The 26,222-nt window shown below is 39.4% G+C and overlaps 1 protein-coding gene across 2 annotated transcripts in view; it reads left to right on the top strand.

The window, feature by feature from the left end:
• Positions 1 to 26,222, top strand: part of Synj1 (synaptojanin 1) — a 77,359-nt gene that overhangs the window by 27,577 nt on the left and 23,560 nt on the right. Inside the window, exons 7-21 of one of the 2 annotated variants that reach the window (XM_051150236.1) lie at positions 2,358 to 2,419; positions 3,180 to 3,276; positions 4,222 to 4,391; positions 5,331 to 5,412; positions 7,548 to 7,700; positions 10,049 to 10,205; positions 12,451 to 12,474; positions 14,585 to 14,776; positions 16,657 to 16,741; positions 20,999 to 21,139; positions 21,238 to 21,430; positions 21,678 to 21,836; positions 24,830 to 24,986; positions 25,686 to 25,803; positions 25,904 to 26,119. In XM_051150236.1, coding sequence (XP_051006193.1) covers positions 2,358 to 2,419; positions 3,180 to 3,276; positions 4,222 to 4,391; positions 5,331 to 5,412; positions 7,548 to 7,700; positions 10,049 to 10,205; positions 12,451 to 12,474; positions 14,585 to 14,776; positions 16,657 to 16,741; positions 20,999 to 21,139; positions 21,238 to 21,430; positions 21,678 to 21,836; positions 24,830 to 24,986; positions 25,686 to 25,803; positions 25,904 to 26,119 — 2,006 coding nt within the window. The remainder of the gene's footprint in view (positions 1 to 2,357; positions 2,420 to 3,179; positions 3,277 to 4,221; positions 4,392 to 5,330; positions 5,413 to 7,547; positions 7,701 to 10,048; positions 10,206 to 12,450; positions 12,475 to 14,584; positions 14,777 to 16,656; positions 16,742 to 20,998; positions 21,140 to 21,237; positions 21,431 to 21,677; positions 21,837 to 24,829; positions 24,987 to 25,685; positions 25,804 to 25,903; positions 26,120 to 26,222) is intronic. The other variant, XM_051150237.1, reaches the window with a different exon arrangement.

Below are 26,222 nucleotides of genomic sequence, written 5' to 3'. Positions count from 1 at the left end.
TCCCTTAAACATTATATAACTATGCCCTAAGAGTATATTGACATTTAAGAAATAGGACACATTAAAGCATTTCTTTGTAAAATCATCCTTTCTCAATATATTTCTTCTAGTTTATTTCATATATGATTAACTTATGTACCAAATAAGTAAAACTGTGAACTCTAAGGGCTTAAAAGTATATGTAAATTTTAGGGTTTGAAAAAAGTATTCCCTTTGATTTGATAAATAATTTTCACAATTTGTAGTACTAATCAAATGCTTATCACAGAGTTCTTAGTGTCTCCCAGCTTCTTCCAACAATCAACTTTCCTGTTTACCTTGATAAAGATGCCCTTCCTTTAAACAGTCAGAATCCTGAGGCTGGAGAGATCACTGCGAGGTTGAGAGCACTTGATGTTTTTGTAGAGGACCCACGTTGGGTTCCCAGCATCCACATGGTGGTTCTGCCTAAACTCCAGTTTCCGGGACGTGGTCCTGTCTTCTGATCTCATGCACATGATGCACATACATACATGCCGTCAGGCACACGTGCAGGCTGTCGCTCACACATACACAGAAGGAATGTTTTTGTAAAACAGTCAGAATGGGCGAAGTCCAAGTTTTGTTTGATTTGGTTTGGGATTTTTTTTTTCTCTTCAGTAGGTTTTTAAGCAGGGTTACCTCTGTTGCCTGGGTGGCCCAGGCAGAACTTAAGGTGAGGATTCTTTTGTGTTAGACTTTTTAGTACCTTGATATACAGGCACAAACTTCTATGCTTGGCCAAAAGCTAAGATTTATTTTTAAGTGGCAGAGAAAGTGGTTATTTAAACATTGTTAAATTGTTTAAACCACTTAAGTTTAGGGCCAGAGAAATGGCTCAACACTTAGAAGCTTATACACTGCTCTTCCAGGGAACCTGAGTTCAACCCAGCACCCATGACCCATGGCTCACAGCCACTGGTAACTCCAGCTCCAGGAGCTCTGCCTCCATGAGCACCCACCCTCGTGTAAACTCGGCACACAGACACACACACCTAGTTAAAAAGAAAAGCTTTCAGTTTAGCAGAACAGTAAAAATGCTACAAAAGAATCAATGTTTGTACTTTGTTTAAGTGGTACCCATAAAAATTAAAAGTTAAAAAATAATAAAATCAGATTACAATCTATATTAGATTTAGAAAAATTTCACAGAGATTCTATATTAGGAAAAGAACACATACTACTCTAAATTTTCTAGACGTTAGTTCTGAACTATTAAATGGTTTGATGAGTTGAAGCTTTAAGAATAAAAGTAATTATATATTGGACCAGCAAGATGGCTCAGCAGGTAAAGATGCTGGCTGCACAAGTCTGAAGACCTGAGTCCAATCCATGGAGCCCACATAAGGTAGAAAGAACAAACTACCTTCACAGAGTTGTCCATCTGACCTCCATGGACTGTGGCGTGTGCCCCACCCCCAACATATACACATACACATAATAATAACAAAAAAATTGTTTTAGGAAGCTAAAAGTCTCTCTTACCTATATTGCATATGTGTGAAATCTTTAATGGCTGCAAATCTTCAGAAAACATTACATATCTGCTGAAGCACACCACCTATATAATGATTGAATAATCACTGAAGACTTATAAAGTAAAGCATGGTTGTTGCTTTTCTTGTTGTTTTGGTTTTATTGTTACTGTTTTTTGTTTGTTTTGAGACAGGGTCTCTACATAGCCTTGGCTGTCCTGGAACTCACAGAGCTCCACCTACCTCTTCTTCTCCAGTGCTAGAATCAAAGATGTGTGTTTATTTAATTTTGTAATGGTCTCACTGTATAGCCCTGGCTTGGATCTTGCTACATGGGCCAGTTTAGTCTTGAGTTGATGGCATCGTTCTTATCTCTGAGTCCTGAGTCCTAGAATTATAGGTGTACTACCATGTCCTAGTACTTCTACGTCATGACAATAAAAAGGAATTTTGGTGTTGGCTGTTTTAGTTTATATCCTTTTTCTTTCTATTTTTGTTAGGTCTTATAAGTTATAAAACGCAGGGAACCCTTCTCTACTAATATGCGTGATTCAGATAGCTCACACAACAAATAATAGCTCTGATGCTACTTCCTATATCCAAGGTTTCTGTTGTGTTTTTGTTTCAGTCAGTTCACAAATGAATGCTGGGTTTGCAAATGTGTGCCTGCATACTTGGCCATGGCTCTTTGGCTCTTTTTGTATGAGACTGCTTGTTAGAGGGGACCTAGATCTCTAAACACACTACCACAGACGAGGAGCAGGCCCTTCACTCACTGTGTTCACTAAGTGAGTCACTGGGATTGCATGTGGTGATTCCCTTTACAGCGGGTTGGGTAATGATTAAAGCCTCTTCTTGCCTCAGGTGGGATCCCATCGTGTTCGTATGTCAAGAGGATTTGAAGCCAATGCACCTGCTTTTGACAGGTAGAGCTGATGACTCTAGGGGGAAGTGCAGAGGAGGCTCATGTTGTGGTGCCTTTATGTGGCATTGCTGAATATAGCAGAGCCTTTTATTTGCTTTTTAATGGCTTCTTTTTTCAGCAGTACCTTCTATCCTCATGAATACAGGTGTGCATTAACCACACCACCTTGCACTGAGGTTTTACTTGAGCCTATATAAATATGTTAAAGTTTCATTTGTAGATAAACACAGTAAGAGATTAACAACTAATTGTATTATATGCATATATGAAATTCTCAATAAATAAAAATTTTTTAAAGTAGGAGAAATATAACAGTGTACAGTACTAAAATGAATGCACAGCATAGCATCTCTCTGGAAAGAGTCAGCATAGGTGTTAGCATTTCTGGACCCTGATTGACCTCAGGTAACAAACCGTGGGAAGCAAGGCCACAGATAAAAGGAGCCTTCACAGGCTGGAGCTAGTCTGGAGCCCCTTCTGAACACTGCTAAGCATGTGGTCATCAGAGGGGCCCGATGGCCGTGCCCTGCCTCATCTGTGGTCAGCCTCACAATGAAAAGTAAGCTGGAAGCTGGATGGCTCCAGGGCTCCAGACAAGGTGAGGGTTGGCATCCATATGTCAGAGGGGAAATTGTGCCTACCGAAGGGTTTGAGAGCAAGTAGGATGGATTTGCATCCAATTTAGAAAATTTTATGAGTTTCTTGTTTACTGGGGGAAAGGCTATGATTTGAATATACTGTTTCCTGTCTTTTGTCAATAGGCATTTCCGAACACTTAAGGATTTATATGGCAAGCAAATAGTAGTAAATTTGCTTGGGTCAAAGGAAGGTGAGCATATGCTGAGTAAGGCTTTCCAGGTGAGTGTGACTGCTTTATCTTCTGTCCTGACCCTTGCTCACCTAGAATGGAAACAAAAAACAGAGTAGTCAGGTGATGGTGATAACAGTCTCTGAGGCTGTTAGAAAACAGTGTAGGCAAAATAATTAATCAGTGATGGATAAATGTAAATTATGTTATATAAGATACGTGGAATAGCCAGAAAACATTTTCTGAGGTTCAAATTAGGAAGTCTAGTTAAGTGGAAATATAACCTAATTAGCTACTTTTTAAGATTGTGAGAATATTGCTAATTAAACATTATGATTTTGAGAGTGATGTTTTAATGATAAACTTTAAAATGTGCATATATATTTAATGAATGAGTAAAAGATAAGTCTTTTAATCTCTGATTAGACTTTGTATTAAAAGTTAACATGCTTTCACCAAGATAGGAAAGATATTTTCTTCAAGGCTGTCAAATACAAATAGCCAAAACACTAAGAATGTAACATTTATGTAATTCCTGGTTGTGTCATGGTTCTTCTTGCTATAGGTAATCTATTGTATATATGTGTAATAATATAAATGTATATGTAAAAAATAAAAAATGTTTAAAAAAACAAAAGTTAACATACTTTACTTTGAATTCTATTATAGGTAAAAGTACTTATAAATTTGTATCATAAAAATAAACCCTGGTGATTGGAAACTTTCATTTTTTAAGCCAAACTAAAGTATTAACTAGGTTCTCTGAATTAATTATGCCACTCAGTCTCTCAGGGATAATGTATGGGGTTTTAGACAATAGATGCTATTAGGTAAAACGTCCCTTTTGCTGCCAATGTCAGTGAATTCTTTTTTGGGACTAGTAACATTTCAAAGAACGACCTACGTTGCAGCTTGGAGTGTGTGTGTGTCTGTGGTGCTGTAGTGACAGACCACTTAGCCAACACCTACGTGAGCGTTTGCTGTTTTTCTTTCAGAGTCATTTGAAAGCCTCTGAACATGCTTCTGATATCCACATGGTGTCTTTTGACTATCATCAAATGGTTAAAGGAGGAAAGGCAGAAAAATTACACAGTGTTCTCAAACCACAAGTCCAGAAGTTTCTAGATTATGGATTCTTTTATTTTGATGGCAATGAAGTTCAAAGGTTTGACGGTTCCGTCCTCTTCTCTTTAAATTGGAACTTTGCTATAAGTTAAAAATTATTCTTACCATTAAACTTCTAAGTTTTCTTTTTTATGTTGAAGTTTATAATTTTAAAGTATTTTAATACTTTGTTAAGTTTGTTTTCTTTCCAGATTTCAACAAATAATAATAAAAATTTACATTATCTAGAACATACTGTGGGGCAGCAGTGCATTTGTCTTTGTATCGGTAGCAGTCTCGGGATAGGATCTGTGAGTGTGTCCTTTGCAGTTGAGGAAACTGAGGCCTGGGCTTCATGTGTTCCAGGCCAGGAAGCATTAGAGATGACGTTCACCTGGCTTCAGACCTCAGTTCTTGACCCTAGAAAGACCATTGCACGCAAATAAAGGGACCCTTGCTCATTGTCTGTGTTAGTAAACTTAAGTCCTTGGTTTTTCTTTACAGACTAAGAAAAGGGGAAGTTGAAAGGTTTAAGTTCAGATTTTAGATTGAACTGAACTTATGAACAAAGTTCAAAGTTACTGGATTTTTCACTTTGTGGTTTTTATGTCACAGCAGCTTTATAGGGCAGTCAGAAGAAAGACCAGATCTTGTTTGTTTGTTTTAAATAACCATTTCCAAAATACTTGTTATTTTTGTGGGAAGAACTGTAGGATTATAAACCTTAGTGTATTTAGCTCCTTACAACAGGCTTAGTTAAAATAAATGTGTGTAGATATGTCATGAAAATGTGTGACAAAGCATTGGCGTGTAGACTCTAGGTGTGTGCGTAGATACTAACAGTTTAATATGTTCGTTATTATTTTGTGCCTGAAAATGCTGATAATATAAAGTTGGCACTAGAAAGGCATTCTGTTTTACTAAATTTTGTTGCTGCCAGATTGTTTATGCTTTTTTCATGTTGTAAACTAGACATGTAACTTTATCAAAATTGTTACAGGTGCCAGAGCGGAACAGTTCGAACAAACTGCTTGGATTGTCTGGACAGAACGAATAGTGTGCAGGCATTCCTTGGCTTAGAGGTAAAAATTTCCTGCCTATGCTACACGTGTCCCGAGTGCTTTGTAAAGCCTCCTTCTGGGCTGTGTAAAGTGATGAAGCCGGCCCTTATTAAAGACGCTGGGGTTACTTCTCGCCTCCCCCACCTCAAGCCCCTTGTGATTTAACTGTTCCCTTCATCTGTTCTGACAGATGTCAGTTTCCCTTCTCTTGCTCTCTAACATGCCTTGTAGACACCTTTGTATATAGTTGAAACAGTACGCATGGATTTGAACTTCATTTTGACATTTTCAAGATTGTATTTTAAGATGTTGAGGGTCTGTTTTTACATGTACAGTTCTATAGCATTATATTTGTGATAGTTTGTAAGTCAGTCCAAGTAAGCATTGTTTATTCACCGTGTTCAGTCTAGTGCAGACACAGCCTCAGCTACTCAGAAAACTGGAGCAGCACTGAGTTTACCGAGTCTTCCCTTCCAGTGAGCCAGGGTCATAAGGTGCTTGTGGATTTTCTTTGTATTAGGAAGGACTGGGTTTCCTAGAGCTATAAGAGCAGGAATAGAAAGTAACTAAGTCTTTTCTCTAGTTAATCATCTTAAATTTGGCCAGTGCTTTGGTTAATTAATTACAGAAGCCCAGCTTCTGTCTCAGAAATGAAAGTCCTGTTGTATAAAATTCTCTGTGGCACAGATATATTTTATGTGAGTAAATAAATTTTACTCTTGAGTTTTTGAAACCTATCACTGACATTTATCATATTTCTTTCTTAAAATATGTTTTCTTAAAATACATCAGATGTGAAAGAAGGTGAGTTGTAATTACCTGGACTCACGTGGCTCAGACTTGATTGCAGCCCTGGCTTTCAGTTGCTGGATATGTTTACAGCGTCTGCCCACACTGAGTGAAGTTCTTAACCTTAACTAACTTACCAAATCGTCATTTCTAGTCAGTCTTGGTTGACTTTTACTTTTGGAAGTGTGATGTGAGAATGTGCCCCTGTCGCATTTGGCGAACTAACCAGTTACAAAATGTACTGCTGAATTAAAGTTAGACAAACTGAAAGCGAAGTAAATTTTGTTTTCCCACTTTTTGTTTGTTTGTTTTTTCGAGACAGGGTTTCTCTGTGTTATCTTGGCTGTCCTGGACTCACTTTGTAGACCAGGCTGGCCTTGAACTAACAGCGATTCACCTGCCTCTGCCTCCCGAGTGCTGGGATTACAGGCGTGTGCCACCACGCCCAGCTCATGTTTTCCCACTTCTTAAAGATTGAAAGGGTTAACCAGTAAAGGAGACCCTGGGGCTGCTTTATGTCCCATGTGAATACAGAATAGCTCTAGCACAAATCTCAGTAATAAAATGAGCCCACTGCTGAGCTGTTATTTATCAGGATATCTTTTGTAATTTTAGATCATCAGCACACCTGACAGATAGGAGGACAGCGTAAACGGGGAGGAGTTTAGGAAAAGAGCAGGACAGCTGACGGTTGGAGGTTGTAAGAGGAGCAGGCATTGCTTCCATGCCTCTGGAGTCAGGATCAGTGGCTCCTGCAGTGCTCTGGATTGCCACCCAGGGTAGAGGGGTTGTCGCCCAAAGGCCCTTGAAATTGTTGTGCACTTGGTTCTCAGAATTCTTTTATAGGTGCTGTCAGTGTAGAGTGTGTACAGGAAAGGCTGCCGTGATATTTTCAGTGTTTCTTTAGGACACTGAGGAGCAGCTTTTGGCTTCTCTTGATCACCTTAATTACCCAAGCTTTCAGAACAAAGTCCAAAATGAAAACTTAGGACTTACATTTAGGTAAGCCTGGTACGTACTTTTCTCTGCTCTCCTGCAGAGGTTAGCCATGGATTAGCTAGATTCTTCAGTGAGCAAGATAAGCTGTAGTCTGACTGTAGGGATGGCTATAGGATTAATTGAAGGGACATTACTTCTTTTATTTTCTAGTTCACATTCTCTTTTGAATCTTCTAAAATATCATTTTACCTTAAAAAAAAACTACGGGTTTTACCTTAAAAAGTAAATAGCAGTAAACATGGCCTAATACAGAGTTAATACTTTCAGAGTCCTATATAAATCTTAACTTTAATTATAATATTGCAAAATGTCTTATTACAATGAACATATTACTATATTTACCTTAAACTCCTTATTTGCTCTTCCAGATGCTAACTAAACAACTGGACGCTCTGGGCTTGGCTGAAAAGCCTCAGTTGGTGACTCGATTTCAAGAAGTTTTCCGGTCCATGTGGTCTGTGAATGGAGATTCAATCAGTAAAATATATGCAGGCACTGGAGCCCTTGAAGGGAAGGCCAAGGTAGAGCCATATCTGTTGGAGCATCCACTTTCATCTCTTTCCTCTCTGTAGAAAGTTTTGAAATGACCTTTTAAATAATAGGTTTTTAAGTTAACAGATGTCTTTTAGGATTTTTTTTATACTTTTATGTCCTGTCTGATACATCCTTCCACTGTACTAGATTCTGATGTTTAAATGCAACATAGACAATTCTTTAAGCTTAAGGAGTAATCCACTGTTTATGTACTTATTATATTTTATATGGTTTAACATCATGTATCTTTTTAAATGATTTATATTAATTTTAAATAAAATTAAAAACAAAAACAAAAAACAGAGCTGGGTGGTGGTAGCACACACCTCTAATCCTAGCACTTGGGAGGCAGAGACAGGTGGATTTCTGTGAGTTTGAGGCCAGTTTGGTCTACAAAGGGAGTTTAAGATGGCCAAGGCTACACAGAGAAACCCTGTCTTGAAAAACAGGAAAAAAAAAAAAAAAAAAACCAAATCCATATCCTAATAAAGTATCCTGTCTGATTTGTGCTTATGTCCTCTGCATAAGGCCTCTGTTTAGAAGATACATCACAAATAGTGGGTGGACACATATGGTCCATCACCAATTAATGCAAGTGTTACAATGACTTAATTGTTAGCTTCTTGCCTTCTGCTTGCTTAGCTTCCCTGTGCAGTGAAGGGTGGACGTGTGTTAGTTATGACTCTGAATCTCTTCAGACTCGCAGCCGCTGTGTTATCTTCGCTTCCTTTTCTCTGTGGTACTTGGGCCTTGAGAGATTTGGGGCTCTTCAAGGGACCCTGGCCTTAATTTAATTTGCCCAAATCTCCACAATTTCTCAAGTGAGAACATTTAGTTAGGTGTGGTGGTTCACACCTATAATCTCAGCATTGGAGATGTTGAGACAGGAGGATTGCCAAAAGTTCAAGACCAACCTAGGCTATATAGTGAGTAACAGGCCCGACAAGACCCAATTTAAAAAAAAAAAAGTCAACAAAAAAGAAAGTGTCAGCCATTTTAATGGTCTCAGGAGCTGCAGCCTAGCAGCTGAGGTTCCCTGCAGATGGCTCATCTCAAGTCTTTTCTTTGACTCCGCCTTCTCTGCTGCAGGGCAGGCACCTCTGCTCACCTCCAAGAGTGATCTGTAGTGCCTGTCACATGTCCTCACTCCCAAGACACTGCTTTCTGTTGAAAACCTGAAGCTCTTGGCTTTCATTTATTCCTTTTAAAATAGCATAATTCTTGTTATTAAAACTGATTCTCCAACTGATGCTTAAATATATTCTTTTATATTCTTCTGCCTTTTGTTTCTGCCGTGACTAAGACAATATATGTACAGTATTGCATATATTTTCACTATTCTTTAACAATGCATAGATATGAAATCTTTATATATTAATATTAAATATGCTAGTCTGAATTGAGCTAAAATCTAACACCTGAACTGCTCTTTCTTTTCCTTTCTCTCGGCTCCTTTTGATTAATTGCCTGATAATGTGAATGGTGAGTGTTCTTTTTCAGTAACATCATTTTATCTGTTATGTGACAAAAAGTAATGATTTAATGCCATAGTACAGTTAGTGGCATATAAAAAATTGACTTATTTTGAAAAGAAGCCTGTAATTACTGTTATTTTTCAAAGGGATGAAAATTACACATTCCAAACAAAAGTTATTTTTGACAAAGGATCAAAGTAAATATTGCCTAATAATATGCCTAAGTAAAATACCTGTTCACTAAAGTTGTAATCAACCCTCTCACTATTGGAATAGGTGGTTATTTTTATGATTTATAATTATATAGGCAACAAAGTATCTGTAATATGCAAACTAAAATTTATATATTATATTTGTGAGAAATAATTACAAGTTTATTTTTTAACTAGACCTTTGATTTTAGATTCAGTATTATTTTTAACTACCATTAGATTATTGAGGCCGAGCATTCTCACGGTTATACTGTCAAGTGTAGAAGGCTTCCTAGGCACTGTATGTTCAGTGTGTCTTCCTTTGACCCCACTACTTCTTCTCACCCAGCCCACCCCACATTTAAAAGCTGTGATGTTGAAAGGAATTTCTTAATTAAAATAAAAACAAAAAGTATTTACTGCTCAATATATTACTAAATGGAGTTGTGGCATTTAGTTTCTTTATTATTTTCATTGACCAGACTATAAGGGAATAGTTACATTTTAAAGCCTTATAATGTAGTTATATGTTTAAAAACTAATGATTAGGGCCTTTTTACTACTAAAATATTATAAAATCAATTTAAAATTGCAAAATGCCCATTGAGTAAAATCATCAGTATTTCAAACAAAGGCCTGTACTCCTTTTTCCCAAAACAGGCTGGAAAGTTAAAAGATGGTGCTCGCTCTGTCACCAGAACCATCCAGAATAATTTCTTCGACAGCTCCAAGCAAGAAGCCATTGATGTTTTGCTCCTGGGAAATACTCTAAACAGTGATTTAGCTGACAAAGCCCGAGCACTTCTAACTACTGGAAGTTTGCGTGGTATGCATACTTTATATTTTATTTACTTCATTTATTTATAGTCCCAAAACATCCAAAAAAGTACATCTAAATTTATTTATATGAATACTTTTTAAGCTTAGTTGATTTGAATAATTGTAGAAGGAATTTCTGTACAAGTGTTTTTTGTTTTTGTTTTTGTTTTTGAAATACTGTTCTCCAATGAAGTTTTTCTCTTGTCAAGTGTTAATACTGTGAGTGATACTTAGCCACAAACTGGCTGTTTTGTTCTGACACTATGTATACTTTCTTCTGTAGATTATGACTGAGGTCTGTGTAGTCTTAAGTGCTGCTAACCCGATACAAGGCAGGATTCCACAGCCTATAAGCTAGCACTTAGAGCAATCGGCAGTCCAGCTATATAGCCAGTGCTTCCTTGAGAAAACCTTGTATCTGCATAGGTCAATTTTTCATGAACATGTTCCTGTAACCATGTCCTAACTTTGGTTGTTATTGTTTGAATCAGCTTAAGTCATAGTAATGGTTTAAAGCAATTTTTATTATTGGCCACTAACTGCTACTATCCATTTTAATATATATAGTTTTCAAGGTAGCTTTTTACATTTTATTGTATGCCTTTTACTAATGTAAAAAACTTTGAACTTTTCCATGAATACATAAAAGCAATATTTTGAGGAAACTAAACATGTACTACACGTACATAATAGTACACGTAATACATAAGGCTTCCTGCCTCTCCCCAGCTTTACTGAGGTATAATTGACGAGTTCACTTAGATTTCTTTAGTTCCACTCTTTTCTCCAAACCTTCCAACACACGCTCTCCACACAGGACATTTTCTTGAGACTGACCGTACAGATAATCATAGGCTGTCAGCTCTCCCCTGATGCTGGGAAGGTCGTTCATTCCAAGCAGCTTCTCAGGAGTGTAAAGTAGGCTTGGGGAATGGGACCTACTCAAATTCTAAAACAAAACAAAGCCTGATGCTTACCACATCTTTGAACTTCAGACTTCTTCCTGGCTTCCAGAAGTAAGACTGACTGATTTCTGTTTTGTTACCTCTTTCCACCTGTGCCTACTCTGATGTGGAGGCATTAATAAGCAACAATTGAAAGTAAGTGTGTGAAGGAAAAGGACAAGCAAAGCAGCGCGGCAGCCCCCAAGCTAAGCTCCAGGTGTCCAGTTCCCTCCCTGCACATCTCTCCGTGTGGGATAAGCCTCAGAAGTAGTCAGCTCTGCTGCCATGCTTGTTCTGAGACTGGGAGAGAACTTGGTTCAGTGTGGTGATATGTTAGGTAATGACGTGAACATGATGCCAATTTTGCATGAGCTTATGCGTGATTTTGCTGGCAAGCAGCATTAGGCAAATGCAGAAAATTACCCAACAGAACCAGTATGGGTGCAGACATATAAGACATGCATAGCCATACGCACATACCTTAAGCATCTTCCTTCTGCAGTTCAACATGTGTTCTGGGCCATACCCACTCACATCTGATGTTGCGGTTTCTCATCCATTTTCTAATAGCACTTCTGCTACCATTCACAATGGCTGTGCCCCTCTGACGCCCATTTCTCCAAGCCAACTTCACATTTGTTAAAGGATGTAGTGCCTTACTATTGTATAGTCACGCACTTCATAGCCATTCAACATGCACAGTACTATGCTGCTTTTTAGATTAGGTTCTTATCTTCTTTGATGCGTCGCTTTTGAAGTTTCTATATTGATGCACACCCTCATTTTTTTCATAAGCCTTTACAGCCACGGGAATTTGTATAGTGTAGTTCATGGTTTTAGAATGCACTTGTCTTGTTATAGCTGAACTAATAGCACTTATCAGTTGGTGAGTCCCAGAAATAGAATATTAAACGTTATGTATTAAAATATACCTTTCCATGTCTTTCGTGTCCTTTAGCTTCTTAAATTTTCATACACACACGCACACACACACACGTATACATGCACACACACATACACATGCACATATGCACACATGGACACATGAGCATCTGGAAGAGGAGGACCTTCCCATTGTGAAACAGTGGGCCTCACTGGGTCAGTACAGGATTTCCTCAGACTCAATGGGTTTGTATTAGTTATTGTTATTTGTTGCCTTTGGTGGTATAGCTTCAAAAACAAATTCAGGTTGTCAACTTGAAAGAAATAAAGGCCATCTCAGGATGTTTTTAAGGGAACACAGTAGGTTTTAAATGTAACTTGTTGTTTTACTAATGATTCTTTGTTTTCTTCTTGATGCATCCATAGTTTCTGAACAGACATTACAGTCAGGTACAGTATAGAAAAATCAATGTATAAATAAAAGCAACTTTTTCTTTGTTTTTCTAAAACAAATGTTATACACACACAGATGTAATTTTATCCTCATATCACAGAATAAATTAATAATTTGTTTTACTCAGTTTGCAGAAATTAAGTACTTTATTCAGGAAGAATATACAAGATTCTTTCTTCCTGCATCGTAAGCGTATTCCAATGAAAGATAATTCAGCTAGATTAAATTTCACTTTATATTTCTTCGGATATTATCACTGTTAGCTCTTTCCCTTCATAGACTGTAGGAAAAGGTCGAACATGACTCTTTTGCATTGATTCAAATGCTGTCCATGCTGGTTATGAGCACTCGGCACTGCCTTGCACAGAAGTTGCTGGGCTTGTTCCCTTACTTTGTGGATGAGTTGTTTGCTATAACTGCAGACCTGCACTAAAATAAGATCTGAAACCTTTTCACTTTAAACAGCAGCATTTACTTCCCAGGTTAGAGCAGGTGCATTGGTAGTACTTAAAATGGCTCCTCTTTTTCTTGCCTGTGTATTCATAGGGATTTCATCTCTCCATTCTCTGTTCTTTGTGGTCTTGTCTTTAAAGGTGAATCTGTAGCAAACAGGACAAAGCAAAAAGTCTTGCTAGAAATTTAGCTGAAAATCAGTACCTTCTCTTCCCTTCCTAGGATGTTTTGCCTGATTACCATTGTGACTCTTCTGAGAAACTGTTGCTTTTTGATTTAAAAGAAAGTGGGGGAGGGAGCACTTGGTTGCTTTTTGGTGGTGGTTTCTGTGGTGAGCACTGTTTCTGTAAGGATATGCTGTTTAGACCGAGATCTGTGGTTTTAGCAGACTCATTACTTTAAGCACATCAAGGTGCAACATGTTAAGAATAAGCTAGGATTATCCTTTACTTTCTCATTCTATTTGCAAAGTGATGGAACCTTATTAATTCAAACAACATGGCAGCCTGGTTTTGTTCACATGGCATCACTGTTGTCCTCAGTCCTCTAAGCTGTACTGAGGACAGAGCAAGTGACCTGCTTTTGGTAGCACCAAACACCACTATAGATGACCAAATCAAGCAGGAAGAGGGTGAGAAATGTACACATCTGCTCTTAAGAGAATGGAGAGATGGCTGTTACCCAAATAATCTTCAGTTTCCAGGGGGCTCAGAGGTCAAAACTACGTTCATGAGACTAACGTGATACAGACCTTTCCCAATTCCAGTTGCTCAGGACACTGCTAGCTTTGGATATCATAAAATAATAAATAACATAGTAAAGTGAGATGATTTGGTAAAATGTGAAGATTATATGAAAATAAGCAAAGGTGTACAGTGGGTCTTGAAAGGCATAGTGCAGGTTTAGCCAAGGGGATCAGAGGGACCTTATTGAAAGTAAAGAGCTGAAGGGGGAAGGGAAGAGGGTTGTCGCTGTGGGAACTGTAGGCTGAGTGCTTCACAGCAGGAGCAGACCTGATAGGCAGGCCTGTAGCCAAGTGCTGAGTGAACAGAGAGGCTGAAGGTGAGGACAGGAAGACAGAGAGAGCCGTGCTGGGCACTGCTGGGCACTGAGCTCCTCTCAGTGATACAGGAAGCCTGCGTAGTGAGTCCATTTCACCATCTCATTGTCTTCCCTGGTGCTCATTCTTGTGAGGGAGCCATTGTTCATCAAACCACCTATCAGTAATTGAATCTTAAATATAGATGTTTTAAGGTGTTTTTAAAAGGAGAAATAAAATTTATATTTTTACCAGCCTCTTAATAAAATTATAAGTCAATTGCTGTGTTGCTAAAATAAAAAGATGGCTCTTAAGTTTTATGTATTATAAACCAACATACCATTGAACTAGAGCTGTTCCTCCTGCATGCTTTATGTTTCTACAGTCATTCTGTAATAGTTTTTATGTCCAGTCTTTAATTTCATTGATTCAGTATGGTTAATGCCTCCAGCTGGGCTTGGCGATCAAGGCTGATCTCTTCCTTGTGCCTGTGCATGCATTTCATTTGTGCTTGTGACAATAATTGTATTTTCCAGATACCATCTCCTAATGAAAAACACTTTCACAAATGGTTTACTGCAGCCAACATTCTCTTGCCTCTTATTTTTGATTAGCATCTTCCAAAGTCTTAAAGAACATGTGTGAGAACTTCTACAAATACTCAAAACCCAAGAAGATTCGAGTGTGTGTTGGGACCTGGAATGTGAACGGTGGGAAGCAGTTCCGCAGCATAGCATTTAAGAACCAGACGCTCACGGACTGGCTTCTGGATGCTCCCAAGTTAGCTGGCATCCAGGAGTTTCAAGGTTGAGTTTCTTATCAAGGGTTTAATTAAAGTTCTGAATGGAGTGTCCTGACACTTCACTAATTTAGAAAAGAAACTTGGGCTTCTTTTATCAGTTTGAAAGCCACCATTCCTCAGGTTAAGTCTGTTAAAAAATGTTACCTCACTTCTTCTTCCTAGACATTTTCTTTTTAGTCAAACAAACAAACAACAACAACAAAATAATGGTAGAGCTGGGTGTGGTGGCTTACGTCTGTAATCCCAGCACTCTAGAGGCGGAGATGGGGCTTGCTCCAGTGTCTAGGCAAGCCTGGACTACACAGTCAAACTTTGATTCATAAATCAAAACAAACAAGGTAATTGAGTGGAGACACCTTTGAAGGCAGCCACACAAGAAGAGAAACTGCTTCTGGTTTTATTTGAATATACTGAACCAAGGTTGCTTTGTATTTGATCGTTTGTATTCTATTATTTTAGCCCAGAATGTTCCATTTTCCAGGGTGGGCCATGAGCAGTCTTATAGATATTGTGGTAATTTGATGGTAAAAGGAGACACAGATGCCTCTGAGAGAAAGGGGCTTACTGCTCGTCCAGAACCTCTGAGGCACCTGCGCAGGTGTGGTACACATACGCCCACACAGGCACGCATGCACACCCATACAAATATTGGTTGTTGATTGTGGAAACCCTGTCACCAAGCTATTCATAGTAGAACTTTCCAACATCATGATAATAATTATAGTCAGGAACTTAAACTTTCTTTTAAAATAGTCTGTTTTTACTACTATTATGCATGAAGGTACTGTATATAGGAAATTTTGCAAAATAGAAATTTTCCTTTCCTGGTAATTTTTAATCAATCATATCTTAGCTTTTAGAATTTCTTTCAAATATTTTATTAAATTGAGCCATTTTCAGTTACATTAGTCCAAGTTGGGAAAGAGGGATATTAGCAGAATGATTGTTACTAATTAAAGCAGCATGAGAGGCTGGGCGGTGGGGGCGCAGCCTTTAATCCCAGCACTGGGGAGGCAGTGCTGCCATCCTGTGAGTTCAAGGCCAGCCTGGTCTACAGTGTGAGTCCAGGACAGCCAAGGCTACACAGAGAAACCCTGTCTCGGGGGGAAAAAACAACATGAGAGTTTTTCACATGTTTATTCTCACAGCAGACCCATTACACTGGGGCTGTTATTCCAGTTTCATAGAAGAAAGGCCTAACACACAGAAAAGGTCCTGCAGCCAGTGTGGCAAAGGCAGGGTTTGCACTCTGCCCCATGGTTCCAGTGTCTGTGTGTCCTGCTGTGTCAGACAAGTTCCTTAGTTCCTTAAAGCTTCAGTTTCCCTTCGGTAAACAACAGCAAGAAGAGCAGTGCTGAGACACAGGCTTGACTCTTGCACACAAGTCCAGCCAGTAAATATTTTCCAGTTCTTAGTCCTTTAACTCTGCAGATTTGATTCACTTTCACCTTGAGAAGTGACTGCCTCTCTGTTGTCAGTGGCGCAAATGTTAACAGTTGTTTTTAAATGTTTAGTTCTTAAGGATCTTCAAAATCATCTTTTGTTTGGTTGGTTTGGTTTTTCGAGACAGGGTTTCTCTGTAGGCTGTCTTGGATTTACTTTGTAGACCAAACTGGCCTTGAACTCACAGAGATCTGCCTGCCTCTGCCCCTTCAAGTGCTGTGATTACAGGCATGCACCGCTGTGCCCAGCCTTCAAAATAATCTTTAACAGACTTATATTAGAAGTAATGCAGCTCATTGATGAATTTTTATTTTTAATATAAATTTGGTTAAATTCAAAATGTAAAGATATTCTTATGTGAGCTGGGACTGTGTTTTATTGGGTGAGGTTGCCGTTTGACCAATGCTATACTTAAAGTTATTTTTGAATGCTTAATTGTAGATAAAAGAAGTAAGCCAACTGATATATTTGCAATTGGCTTTGAAGAAATGGTGGAGCTGAATGCTGGGAACATTGTGAATGCAAGGTAAGCTAGCTTGATAGCAGCACTGGAAGACAGTAAACGAGTTGTCATTACAATGCTGACATTGAGAACTATGTGGAAAGGTACTTTTTAAACTGTAAGTAGCAGTTCTCAATATTTTTGGCATGAGTCTCTTCCTAAAATTAAAATATTGATTTTATATGAGAAATTAAGACTGAAAAAGTATAAACCATTGTTTTAAAGTAATAGGAACTGGCAAGATGGCTTTTCTCCAAACCTGATGACCTGACCTTGGAACCAACATAAAAAGTAGGAGAAACCAGCTCAGCAGAGTTGGCTTTTAACCTCCAGATGTGCACTGCAGTGCGCGTGGTCATGCACGTGCACATACACAAAATAAGCGCAGTACGCTAGAGAGCCTAGTACATTAGCATAAGTGGTTTTCCTCCTTCTTAACAGTTCTAAATGTGAAGCTTGACATCGTCTTCCGGTTTCTACAAATCACTTACTGTCTGCATTTAGACAGCTGGGTTCTTACATCCGCTTCATTTGCTTCCATATTGTGCTGCGGTGTTGCTCTGAGGGAATTATGTAAAGTTTTGGGCCTGCAAGGTGGTTCAACAGGTAAAGATGTTTGCCACCAAGCCTGATAGCCCTAGTTTGATCACCGGAGCCCACATGGTGGAGGTAAAGAGCCGGCTGCTTCAGGTTGTCTTCTGATGTCCATGCACGCAGGCACACTACACCCATGTGAGAAACAAACAACAACAAAACCACTTTTTAAAAATATAGTTTCAAGTTTTATCCTTTTGTTTTTGATTTTTGACTCTAGGGTTTTCTTTGTTTGTGTTTGTTTGTTTGTTTGTTTTTTGAGACAGGGTTTCTCTAGGGTTTTTCAGACAAGGCTCAGTCTAACCACAAATGAGCCATGTAGTTGAAGATGGCCTTGAACTTGTGATTCTTTTGCCTCTCCTTCTCAAGTGCTGAATTACAAGTGAAAACGCAATACCCACTTTATCCACAATGAGGACTGAGCCCAGGGTTTGAGCATACAGACAAGCGCTGTGCTGAGTGAGCCGCAGCCCTGCTCCTGAAGGCGAGTTGTTAGGAGCTAGCACTGTTGGGTCTAGGACCAGCAGAAGAAACAACTGCACCACAACTTTATTTCAGATGACCACACTGAGGAGTTCTTTTGGGGGCCGTGCACTGTGTGAGGCACTGTCAGCTCATAGCCCAGAAGAAGCTCACACTTGATGATGAGAGAAGTGTTCTGAGAACATGGAAAAGAGGCAGCTCAGAGGTGGCCTTTAGTGAGACCAATGGTGACTGTTCACCACTTCCATAGAGGCAGTCTGTTCAACCTCTGGATGGATATTTTTACAGTTTAGTTTGAGATTTTTATAACAAATTATTTTTTAACCAAATTACATCTCAAAAGCAGTTCATATGGAAAATTAAGAGAATAAAGTGGACTGTTCATTGTAAAAGGCCTCAACATTCATTATTACTGTAGGAAATTCAGAATGGCAACTGAAACCCAGCAGCATGAGGTCAAGTCGTAGCTCCTGGAGGGTTTTGGTGAGGGATGGAAGTGGCTGCTCTTCACCAGGCAGTATACAACAGCAAGGGCTATATTGACTTCTAGGGTAGTTTGTGCCCTGATTCAGGCGAAATCATTAAGATTTTCATCAGAGAAAATGTCATTCAACACAATGAAATGTATAGCACTGAGAAAATAGTGTGATCCTGTTGCTGTGGGAAATGCTCCAGAAACTTCTCCAGACCTCACTCGAATACTCTAGTCTGAAGCCATATCCCAAATACAAAGTATATAAGCAAACCCTGAAGCTTAGGCATCCTGCTTAAACATGTGCTTGCCTTTAGTGGTGAGCAGCTGCCCATCTTTTGTGACACTTAGAGAGCCTCCAGAAGCAGATTGTGAGCTGAATTAGCCACCGTAAGCAATAGTTTAATTAAGGGAGAGAGAAGAAATCTGACCCCAGTCACTCAGTGTGCTGTTGGAATATCCTTCTTGAAAGTATATTATAAGGTAGTACATACTCTTACAATCCATGATCTCAAAGAAATTCATCATTGTTTTCCTAAATAAAGGAAATCTTTCCTAAAGATTTTTCTTTACTAAAGTGATGAGTTGTTTGCTTTTGGTTTTGTTTTGTTTTGTTTTTACATTTGTTTAACCACTGTCTATTTATTGATCGTGGTACTCTAAATTCTTAAGATACATCTGAACAAATGAAAAGGGCAAACAGCCTTGTCTGCATAGAGATTGTCATCTATGGAGAAGACACAGACAGTGCCAGGAACTTTACTAAATAGATGACAGAGCGTGTTAGAAACATGCTACAGAAGAAGTGTGGGGCCTGTGGAGGTGGGAGGGGTCAAAGCAGGGTAGGGTTCATTGTAGAGATGACTTGAGCAGTGACCTGAAGAAAATAGTAAAGACAGTATTGGCATTATGTTTGTGGGGAGTTTTATTTGGAGACAGTATGGCACATAAGGTAGGTGGATGTGGGTCATATTCTTCCTTAATATTTATGTGACTTGGAATAACAAGAACAAACAAACAAAAACACAATTTTCTCTCAATTGGAGGCTTTGAGGTTCAAATTCAGCACTCTGAAAACTAAAAAAAAAGAAAGAAAGAAAGAAAGAAAGAAAGAAAGAAGCATTTATCCCATTTCTCTTCTACGACTGCATTGCAGAACAGTTGAACAGTAAATCAGTTCTTTCTGAAGCTTAATTACAGTTGCCTGTGTTGTTCTGTTACAGCAGGAGCCTTTGATAGCTTACAGTAAAGTAGTAGATCTTCCCGCTGATTGTCTGTAGACGGTGTTGCTTGATATTGTTCCCTGAAGAACAGCCATGAGCAACCCTGTAAAGAGTGTGTTAGCCCCATTTTTTTTTTCCAAAAGAAATACACAAATAAAGCTGAGCTTGTTTAATCAAGTTCCTGTACCAGTCAGTGAAAGGGAAGATGAGTCATAGAGAGACAAGCTAAGCCATCGTGAGAACACTTTAGCTGAGTGTAGACTGCTGACGTTTCACAGGTAGGTGGTCTGGTTGTAGTCTTTGTAGTTGCCATTATACTAATGAAGTGACAAGGAGGGTGCAGGGACCATGGAGACGGAGAGAGTTAAGAGACATGGCCAGTAACACACATAGAAACTATATTTGGCTTGTTCTAAGAAACAAATCAACTGCAAGAAGACTGTTTTCTAGAAAATAAGGGAAGTTTAAATACTAACTTCATGTTGGGTGATACTGAGGGTTACTGTTTAGGTTGATGGTGGCACTGTGGTCATGAAGGGTAAAATGTCCATTGTATTAAGCACACAAAAGTAACCATGAGTGAAACAGTACCGCTCTTAGATTTGGCCAAAATATCCCAGGTTTACAAGAAAGAGGGAAGGAAAGAGATTTTGAAGCTAAGTATTGGTATATGGTGACTTTCTCTATAGTTACCAATTTTAAGCTTTTTAATTTTTTCATAATTATTTAAAAGAAAAGAAAATATTTTATCGGACTGGAGAGGTAACTTAGCAGTTAAGATCTCCTGCTGCTCTTCCAGAGGACCAGAGTTCAGTTCCCAGCACCCATACATGGTGACTCACAGCAGCCTGTGACTGTCCCCAGGGTTTCTAATGACATTCTTTGTCCTCTTCAAGCACCTACACATACGTGACATGCACTTACGCACACGCACGCGCGCGCACACACACACACACATACACACACACCACAAGTACTTTGTAAATAATTAAAAACTGAAACTTACGAAAATAAAAAGAATGGGGGTGAGATATGTGGTATGTAGAAGTCCATATTTCTCCACTAGTTTAATAACACTTGAGACTAAAGTGTAAAATTTGAGTCACTCACCTCATGTCATTTATTAAGTCATTTCATATCTCTTGTTTCTATTTTAGCATTATGTGTGTATGTGTGTGTGTGTAGTCACACATGTGCAATGGTGTGCACGCAGAGGTCAGAGAATAACTTCAGAGAGCAATTCTCTCCTTCCCAAAGGGTCGTGGGGATTGAACACAGGTTCTCAGGCTTGGCAGTGACACCTTTACGTGGTGTCCCATCTCACTAAACCCGCATCTCCTCTTGGAGGAGGTGTGGATTTTGAAATGCTGTATTATTTTGGTTAAGCTGTAAGTTTTGCTTTTTAATGGGGAAAAAAACCCCCAGCTTACTTGAAATTTTCTTTTTAAGAAATCAGATATATAAAAGTGTGGTATCTTCCTAAAGATTCCCTCTTTAATACTTTGGTAGCACAACAAACCAGAAGCTGTGGGCCGTGGAGCTGCAGAAGACCATCTCCAGAGACAACAAGTATGTTCTGCTGGCCTCAGAGCAGTTGGTGGGTGTCTGCCTGTTTGTTTTCATCAGACCACAGCACGCTCCCTTTATCAGGTCAGTAGCGGACTCCCCCGCGGCTCTTCTCACTAAATGACAAGCGAGGCCCTGGAGTGTGCAGTGCCATCTCTTCCTTTATACCTTTCTGTCTTAAGGGATGTTGCAGTTGACACTGTGAAGACTGGGATGGGAGGTGCAACCGGGAACAAGGGAGCAGTTGCAATTCGAATGCTCTTCCACACCACCAGCCTTTGCTTTGTCTGCAGCCACTTTGCTGCAGGGCAGTCACAAGTCAAAGAGAGAAATGAAGACTTTGTAGAAATAGCACGAAAATTGAGTTTTCCCATGGTAAGCTTCTGCTATTTGTCTATTCTTTAAGATAAACTTTTGAATTGTGTTTTAATTTACCCTACATTTTCTTAACCCAGTTCTTATAGACCTCAACAGTACTCATGTACTTTTCATCTATTTTTCTCTTGTTATTATTGGGCTCAAAAAACAGTGTTCATAGTGGCAAGTACATCTGAAGCAAGGAAACAATGTGAAGCACACTGAAATACTGGCTTGACTATCCAATGCCATCTCATGTTTCCAGGGTAGGATGCTGTTTTCCCATGACTATGTATTTTGGTGTGGTGATTTCAACTATCGAATTGATCTTCCTAATGAAGAAGTTAAAGAGCTCATAAGACAGCAGAATTGGGACTCTCTTATAGCTGGAGATCAGCTCATCAATCAGAAAAATGCAGGACAGGTAAATATATCCTGAGAAGATAATTGTGTTACAAAGGGGACTTTTGGGGGGCTGGAGAGATGGGTCAGCAGTTCAGTGCACTTGCTGCTCTTGTAGAAGACCCAGGTTCTGTACCCAGCACCCACACATTGGGCAGCTCACAGCCACCTGTCACTCCATATTTAGGGAATCCAGTGTCCTCTTCTGGCCTTTGCAAGCACCTGCACATTTACATGATGCACATATAGATAAGTAGGCATAAAAATGGACAGAAATATAAGTTTATTTTTCCTCAGAGGTAGGAGGGAGAGAGAGTAAGAGAATTTGGGGGCCAAGGAGATAGGAAAGGAGTTAAAAGAACTTGCCATGTAATCCTGAAGATCTAAGTTGGGTGTTCAGAACCTACAGGATCACCGCAGCTGGAAGTCCTGGTGCAGTGGCATGCGTCTGCAATCCTCAAGCAGATAAGAGGCTGCAGACACGAGAACCAAACAGTTGCTAGAAGCTTGTGGACCAGCCAGCCTGGGTAAACTGTAGAATCAAGATAAATCCTGCCTCATTGAGAGAGCGCGCAAGAACCAACTCCTAAAACTTGTCCTCTGACCTCCACATGTGTCCTGTGGCACATATATGCCCTCCTCACTCAACACACTCACACAGAAAATTATAAACATAAACACAATTTTTTATAAAGTTGTAAAAGCAGGATATGAATTTTGACAATTAAACATTTTCTTATCCTATTTCTGTATTTATTGGGAGCTGTTTATACATATCTACAGTAAACATTCAATTATTTTTTTCTAAAAAGAATGAAAGAAAAATAAGGGAGAGAGGATTAAAAAGTTTATAATTCTTCCTAGGAAGAAATTACATAATATATATCTATAAGGTACACTTTTAAACAGAAGGCTTCCCTACCCAGATCTAGCCAACGGTCAGAACATTCTCCACAGTTGAGTGGAGAGTGGGATATGACTTTCTCACGTACTCTGGTGCCTCACATTTGACCATGTCCCCTGGAGGGGGAGACCTGGTGGCACTCAGAGGAAGGACAGCAGGTTGCCAAGAAGAGACTTGATACCCTATGAGCATATACAGGGGGAGGTAATCCCCCTCAGGAACAGTCATAGGGGAGGGGAATAATGGGAAAATGGGGGGGAGGGAAGAATGGGAGGATACAAAGGATGGGATAAACATTGAGATGTAACAAGAATAAATTAATTTAAAAAATTTTTAAAAACAGAAGGCTTATAATTTTAGGGGATGATGATAATATGAAATCTCAGATTAAGTAAAAGTGATAGAAGCAACTGGTGTAGGATCTTGGATCACTGAGCTTGAATTCTCCCCTGTCCCGCCACCCGCACCCCTAACAAGGTTTCTCTGCATAATAGCCCTGGCTGTCCTAGACTCACTTTGTAGTCCAGGCTGGCTTCAAACTCACAAAGATCCGTCTGCCTCTGCCACCCAAGTGCCACCCAGCCCAAGCTAGAATACTTATACCTGGGTGACTATTTCGACGTTTTAGATGTCAGCTCCATAATTTGAGAGTATATCAGGGTAGATGTTTCCCAAAATCTTATCTTATACCATCTTCTACTGTTTTTTGTTGTTGTTTGGTTGGTTGGTTTGGTTTGGGGGGTGTTTTTTTGTTTACTTGTTTTTTAGTTTGTTTGTTTTTTAAGATGTGGAGAGCCTGGGGATTAAACCTAGGTCCTCATCTTTCAAGGCAAGTTCTACTTCTGAGCTACAATCCCAGTCCTTCATAGAGTTCTGAATGTCTCGTAAAGCAGTATGATTTCCTTTATTTATGTTTTCAAGTTTCATTAATGGAAGGTTACATTATAGGAAAAAGGTCACCTCCTAGGTTTGTGGGATTTTTGCTTTTTTAAAATTTTTGTTCTTTTGGCAGTATCCCCAGGATAGATAGATATTTTGTATGAGAGTAGCCAGCACATAAGTGTAAAAGTACAGGACCAGAGAGATGGCTCCGTGGTTAGGAGCTCTTGCTACTCTAACAAAAGACCCTAGGTCCAGAGCCCAGTTCTGGCCTCCATGGGCACCAGCACACATGTGCAAAGATGCACACACAGACAGCAGAGTTCATCAGCTCAGTTCCTGGCACAGCAGACATAGATCGCTCCCAGCCTTGGTCCAAGAAGCTACTCCTTGTAGTGTTAGCCATCAGTGGAGAGACATGTAACTGCCAGAGTGCCAGGAGTAAGACCCTGCATGGTCAGCCTGGAGTCATCCATCCATATTCACACCACCACCACCAGGGTCCAGGGAATATCTCAGAAGACGAGGCAGTAAGAGTGTAAGGACAGCAGAGTGGCAAGGAGTGCTGTCACACAACATGCCATGGCAGTCATGACCTTAGCAGCTGTAGTTACCTGCTCCAAATCTACATAAGACCAGGCCAGTCAGAGCTGCAGTGTAGATGGGCTACATGACCTCTAGGCCCCCTCCTTATGGGCGGCCATTGCCAGTTGCTAGTTGCTAGGGGAGGGAGAGTTTTGGTTTTTTGTTTTTTGTCTTGTTTTGTTTTGTTTTTAACTAAGGCTGTGGCCATTGGTAGGTTTCTCATGCTCCAGTTCTCAACCTGTGTGTGGGTCACGACCCTTTACAAGTCACATATCAGATATTTGCATTATGACTCACAACAGTAGCAGAATTACAATTATAAAGTGGCAATAAAAGTAATTTTATGGTTGGGGGTCTCCACAGCATGAGGAACTGTATTAAAAAGTTTCAGCATTAGGAGGGTTTAGAACCACTGGTCTAGGATGTCCCCACAGTCATGCACATATGTATAACACTAATTGGATTTAATAAGTTATCAAAAAAGAAGACGATGTGACGCTGAGAGGAATAGAGGAGAGTTGAAGAGGAGAAATAGAGGGTGGATGTGATCATAATTCATTGCATACATGGAGTCTCAGAAGTAAAAGTTTAAATAAAAACATAAATGTTTATGTGTTTTGAAATAATTTTGTGTATATCTATTTTAGATTTTTAGAGGATTTTTAGAGGGAAAAGTAACATTTGCTCCAACCTATAAATATGACTTGTTTTCTGAAGACTATGATACCAGTGAGAAATGCCGTACCCCCGCATGGACGGATCGTGTCCTCTGGAGAAGGAGGAAGTGGCCTTTTGACAGATCAGGTTAGGAGTGGACTTTTTTTATTTAGATAAAGTAATATGATTTTTGGTTTTTGGTTTTTTTGTTTGTTTTCAAGACAGGTTTTCTCTGTGTGACCTTGGCTGTCCTGGTCTTACTTTTGTAGACCAGGCTGGCCTCAAACTCACATAGATCTGCCTGCCTCTGCCTCCCGAGTCCTGGGAGTAAAGGCGGGTGCCACTATGCCCAACAAATAATGTAAATTTTGTGAGGGGGGAAAAATCATGATATTAAGCAACAATAAGAGCTTTGTTTATACAAAGATCATCTAACATAAAACATTTTAAAAACATTTTTGTGTACTTGTGTGCATTTTTTTAGTGAGATAATTTCATGTAAAGTGAAATGAAGAAACATTTATTTTGTAAAATTTCTAATTACAGTCCTGAAATTGTGGTTTTCAAATGACCACTTGGCTGTTCAACGTCTGTGAAACATTGTTTGATTCCAGGCCTTTAAGTAATCTTAGAAGTCAGCAACATCTTGATTCTTCTCCAGTGAAAATAAAATAACTTGACCAGATAATATTTCTAGTTTAAAGATGACTAGACTGCCTGCTTCCAGAATTCTGGCATTTTAGCCTCAGACTGCTGAAGGTTCTAAAAGGAAGTAGGCGTGTGTTTGTCATATGACCTGTCCTACTCACGTGACCTTTCTTGAATTTTCTTTTATTCTGATTGCAGCTGAAGATTTAGATCTTCTGAATGCTAGTTTCCAAGATGAAAGCAAAATCCTTTATACGTGGACCCCTGGCACCTTGCTGCACTACGGGAGAGCCGAGCTGAAGACTTCTGACCATAGGTTTAAACAGCCTCAGTTTTTCTAATGATGCTTGAAGTTTGTTTGAAGTAAATCACTGTAGAAACATTGCTAATACAGCTGCCTTGCTTTGTGCCTTCAGGCCTGTCGTTGCCCTCATTGATATAGATATCTTTGAAGTTGAAGCTGAAGAGAGACAAAACATCTATAAAGAAGTCATTGCCGTCCAGGGCCCACCAGACGGCACAGTGCTGGTCTCAATCAGAAGCTCTGCACAAGACAAGACCTTCTTTGATGACACTCTGATTGATGAGCTTCTGCAGCAGTTTGCACACTTTGGCGAAGTTATACTCATAAGGTGAGTGAGGGAGGGCTTTGTGACCAGAGTGCATATAAGCACTGAAAACTAGTGTGTAGACATGACATTTTCAAACTAAAGAGCTACACTTGAACTGTTAGTC

The sequence above is a fragment of the Acomys russatus genome, chromosome 8 (genome assembly GCF_903995435.1).
Source record: "Acomys russatus chromosome 8, mAcoRus1.1, whole genome shotgun sequence".
In the NCBI taxonomy this organism is placed as follows: domain Eukaryota; kingdom Metazoa; phylum Chordata; class Mammalia; order Rodentia; family Muridae; genus Acomys; species Acomys russatus.
Note: the sequence above shows the minus strand (reverse complement) of the source record. Positions and strands in the feature narration are given on the sequence as shown.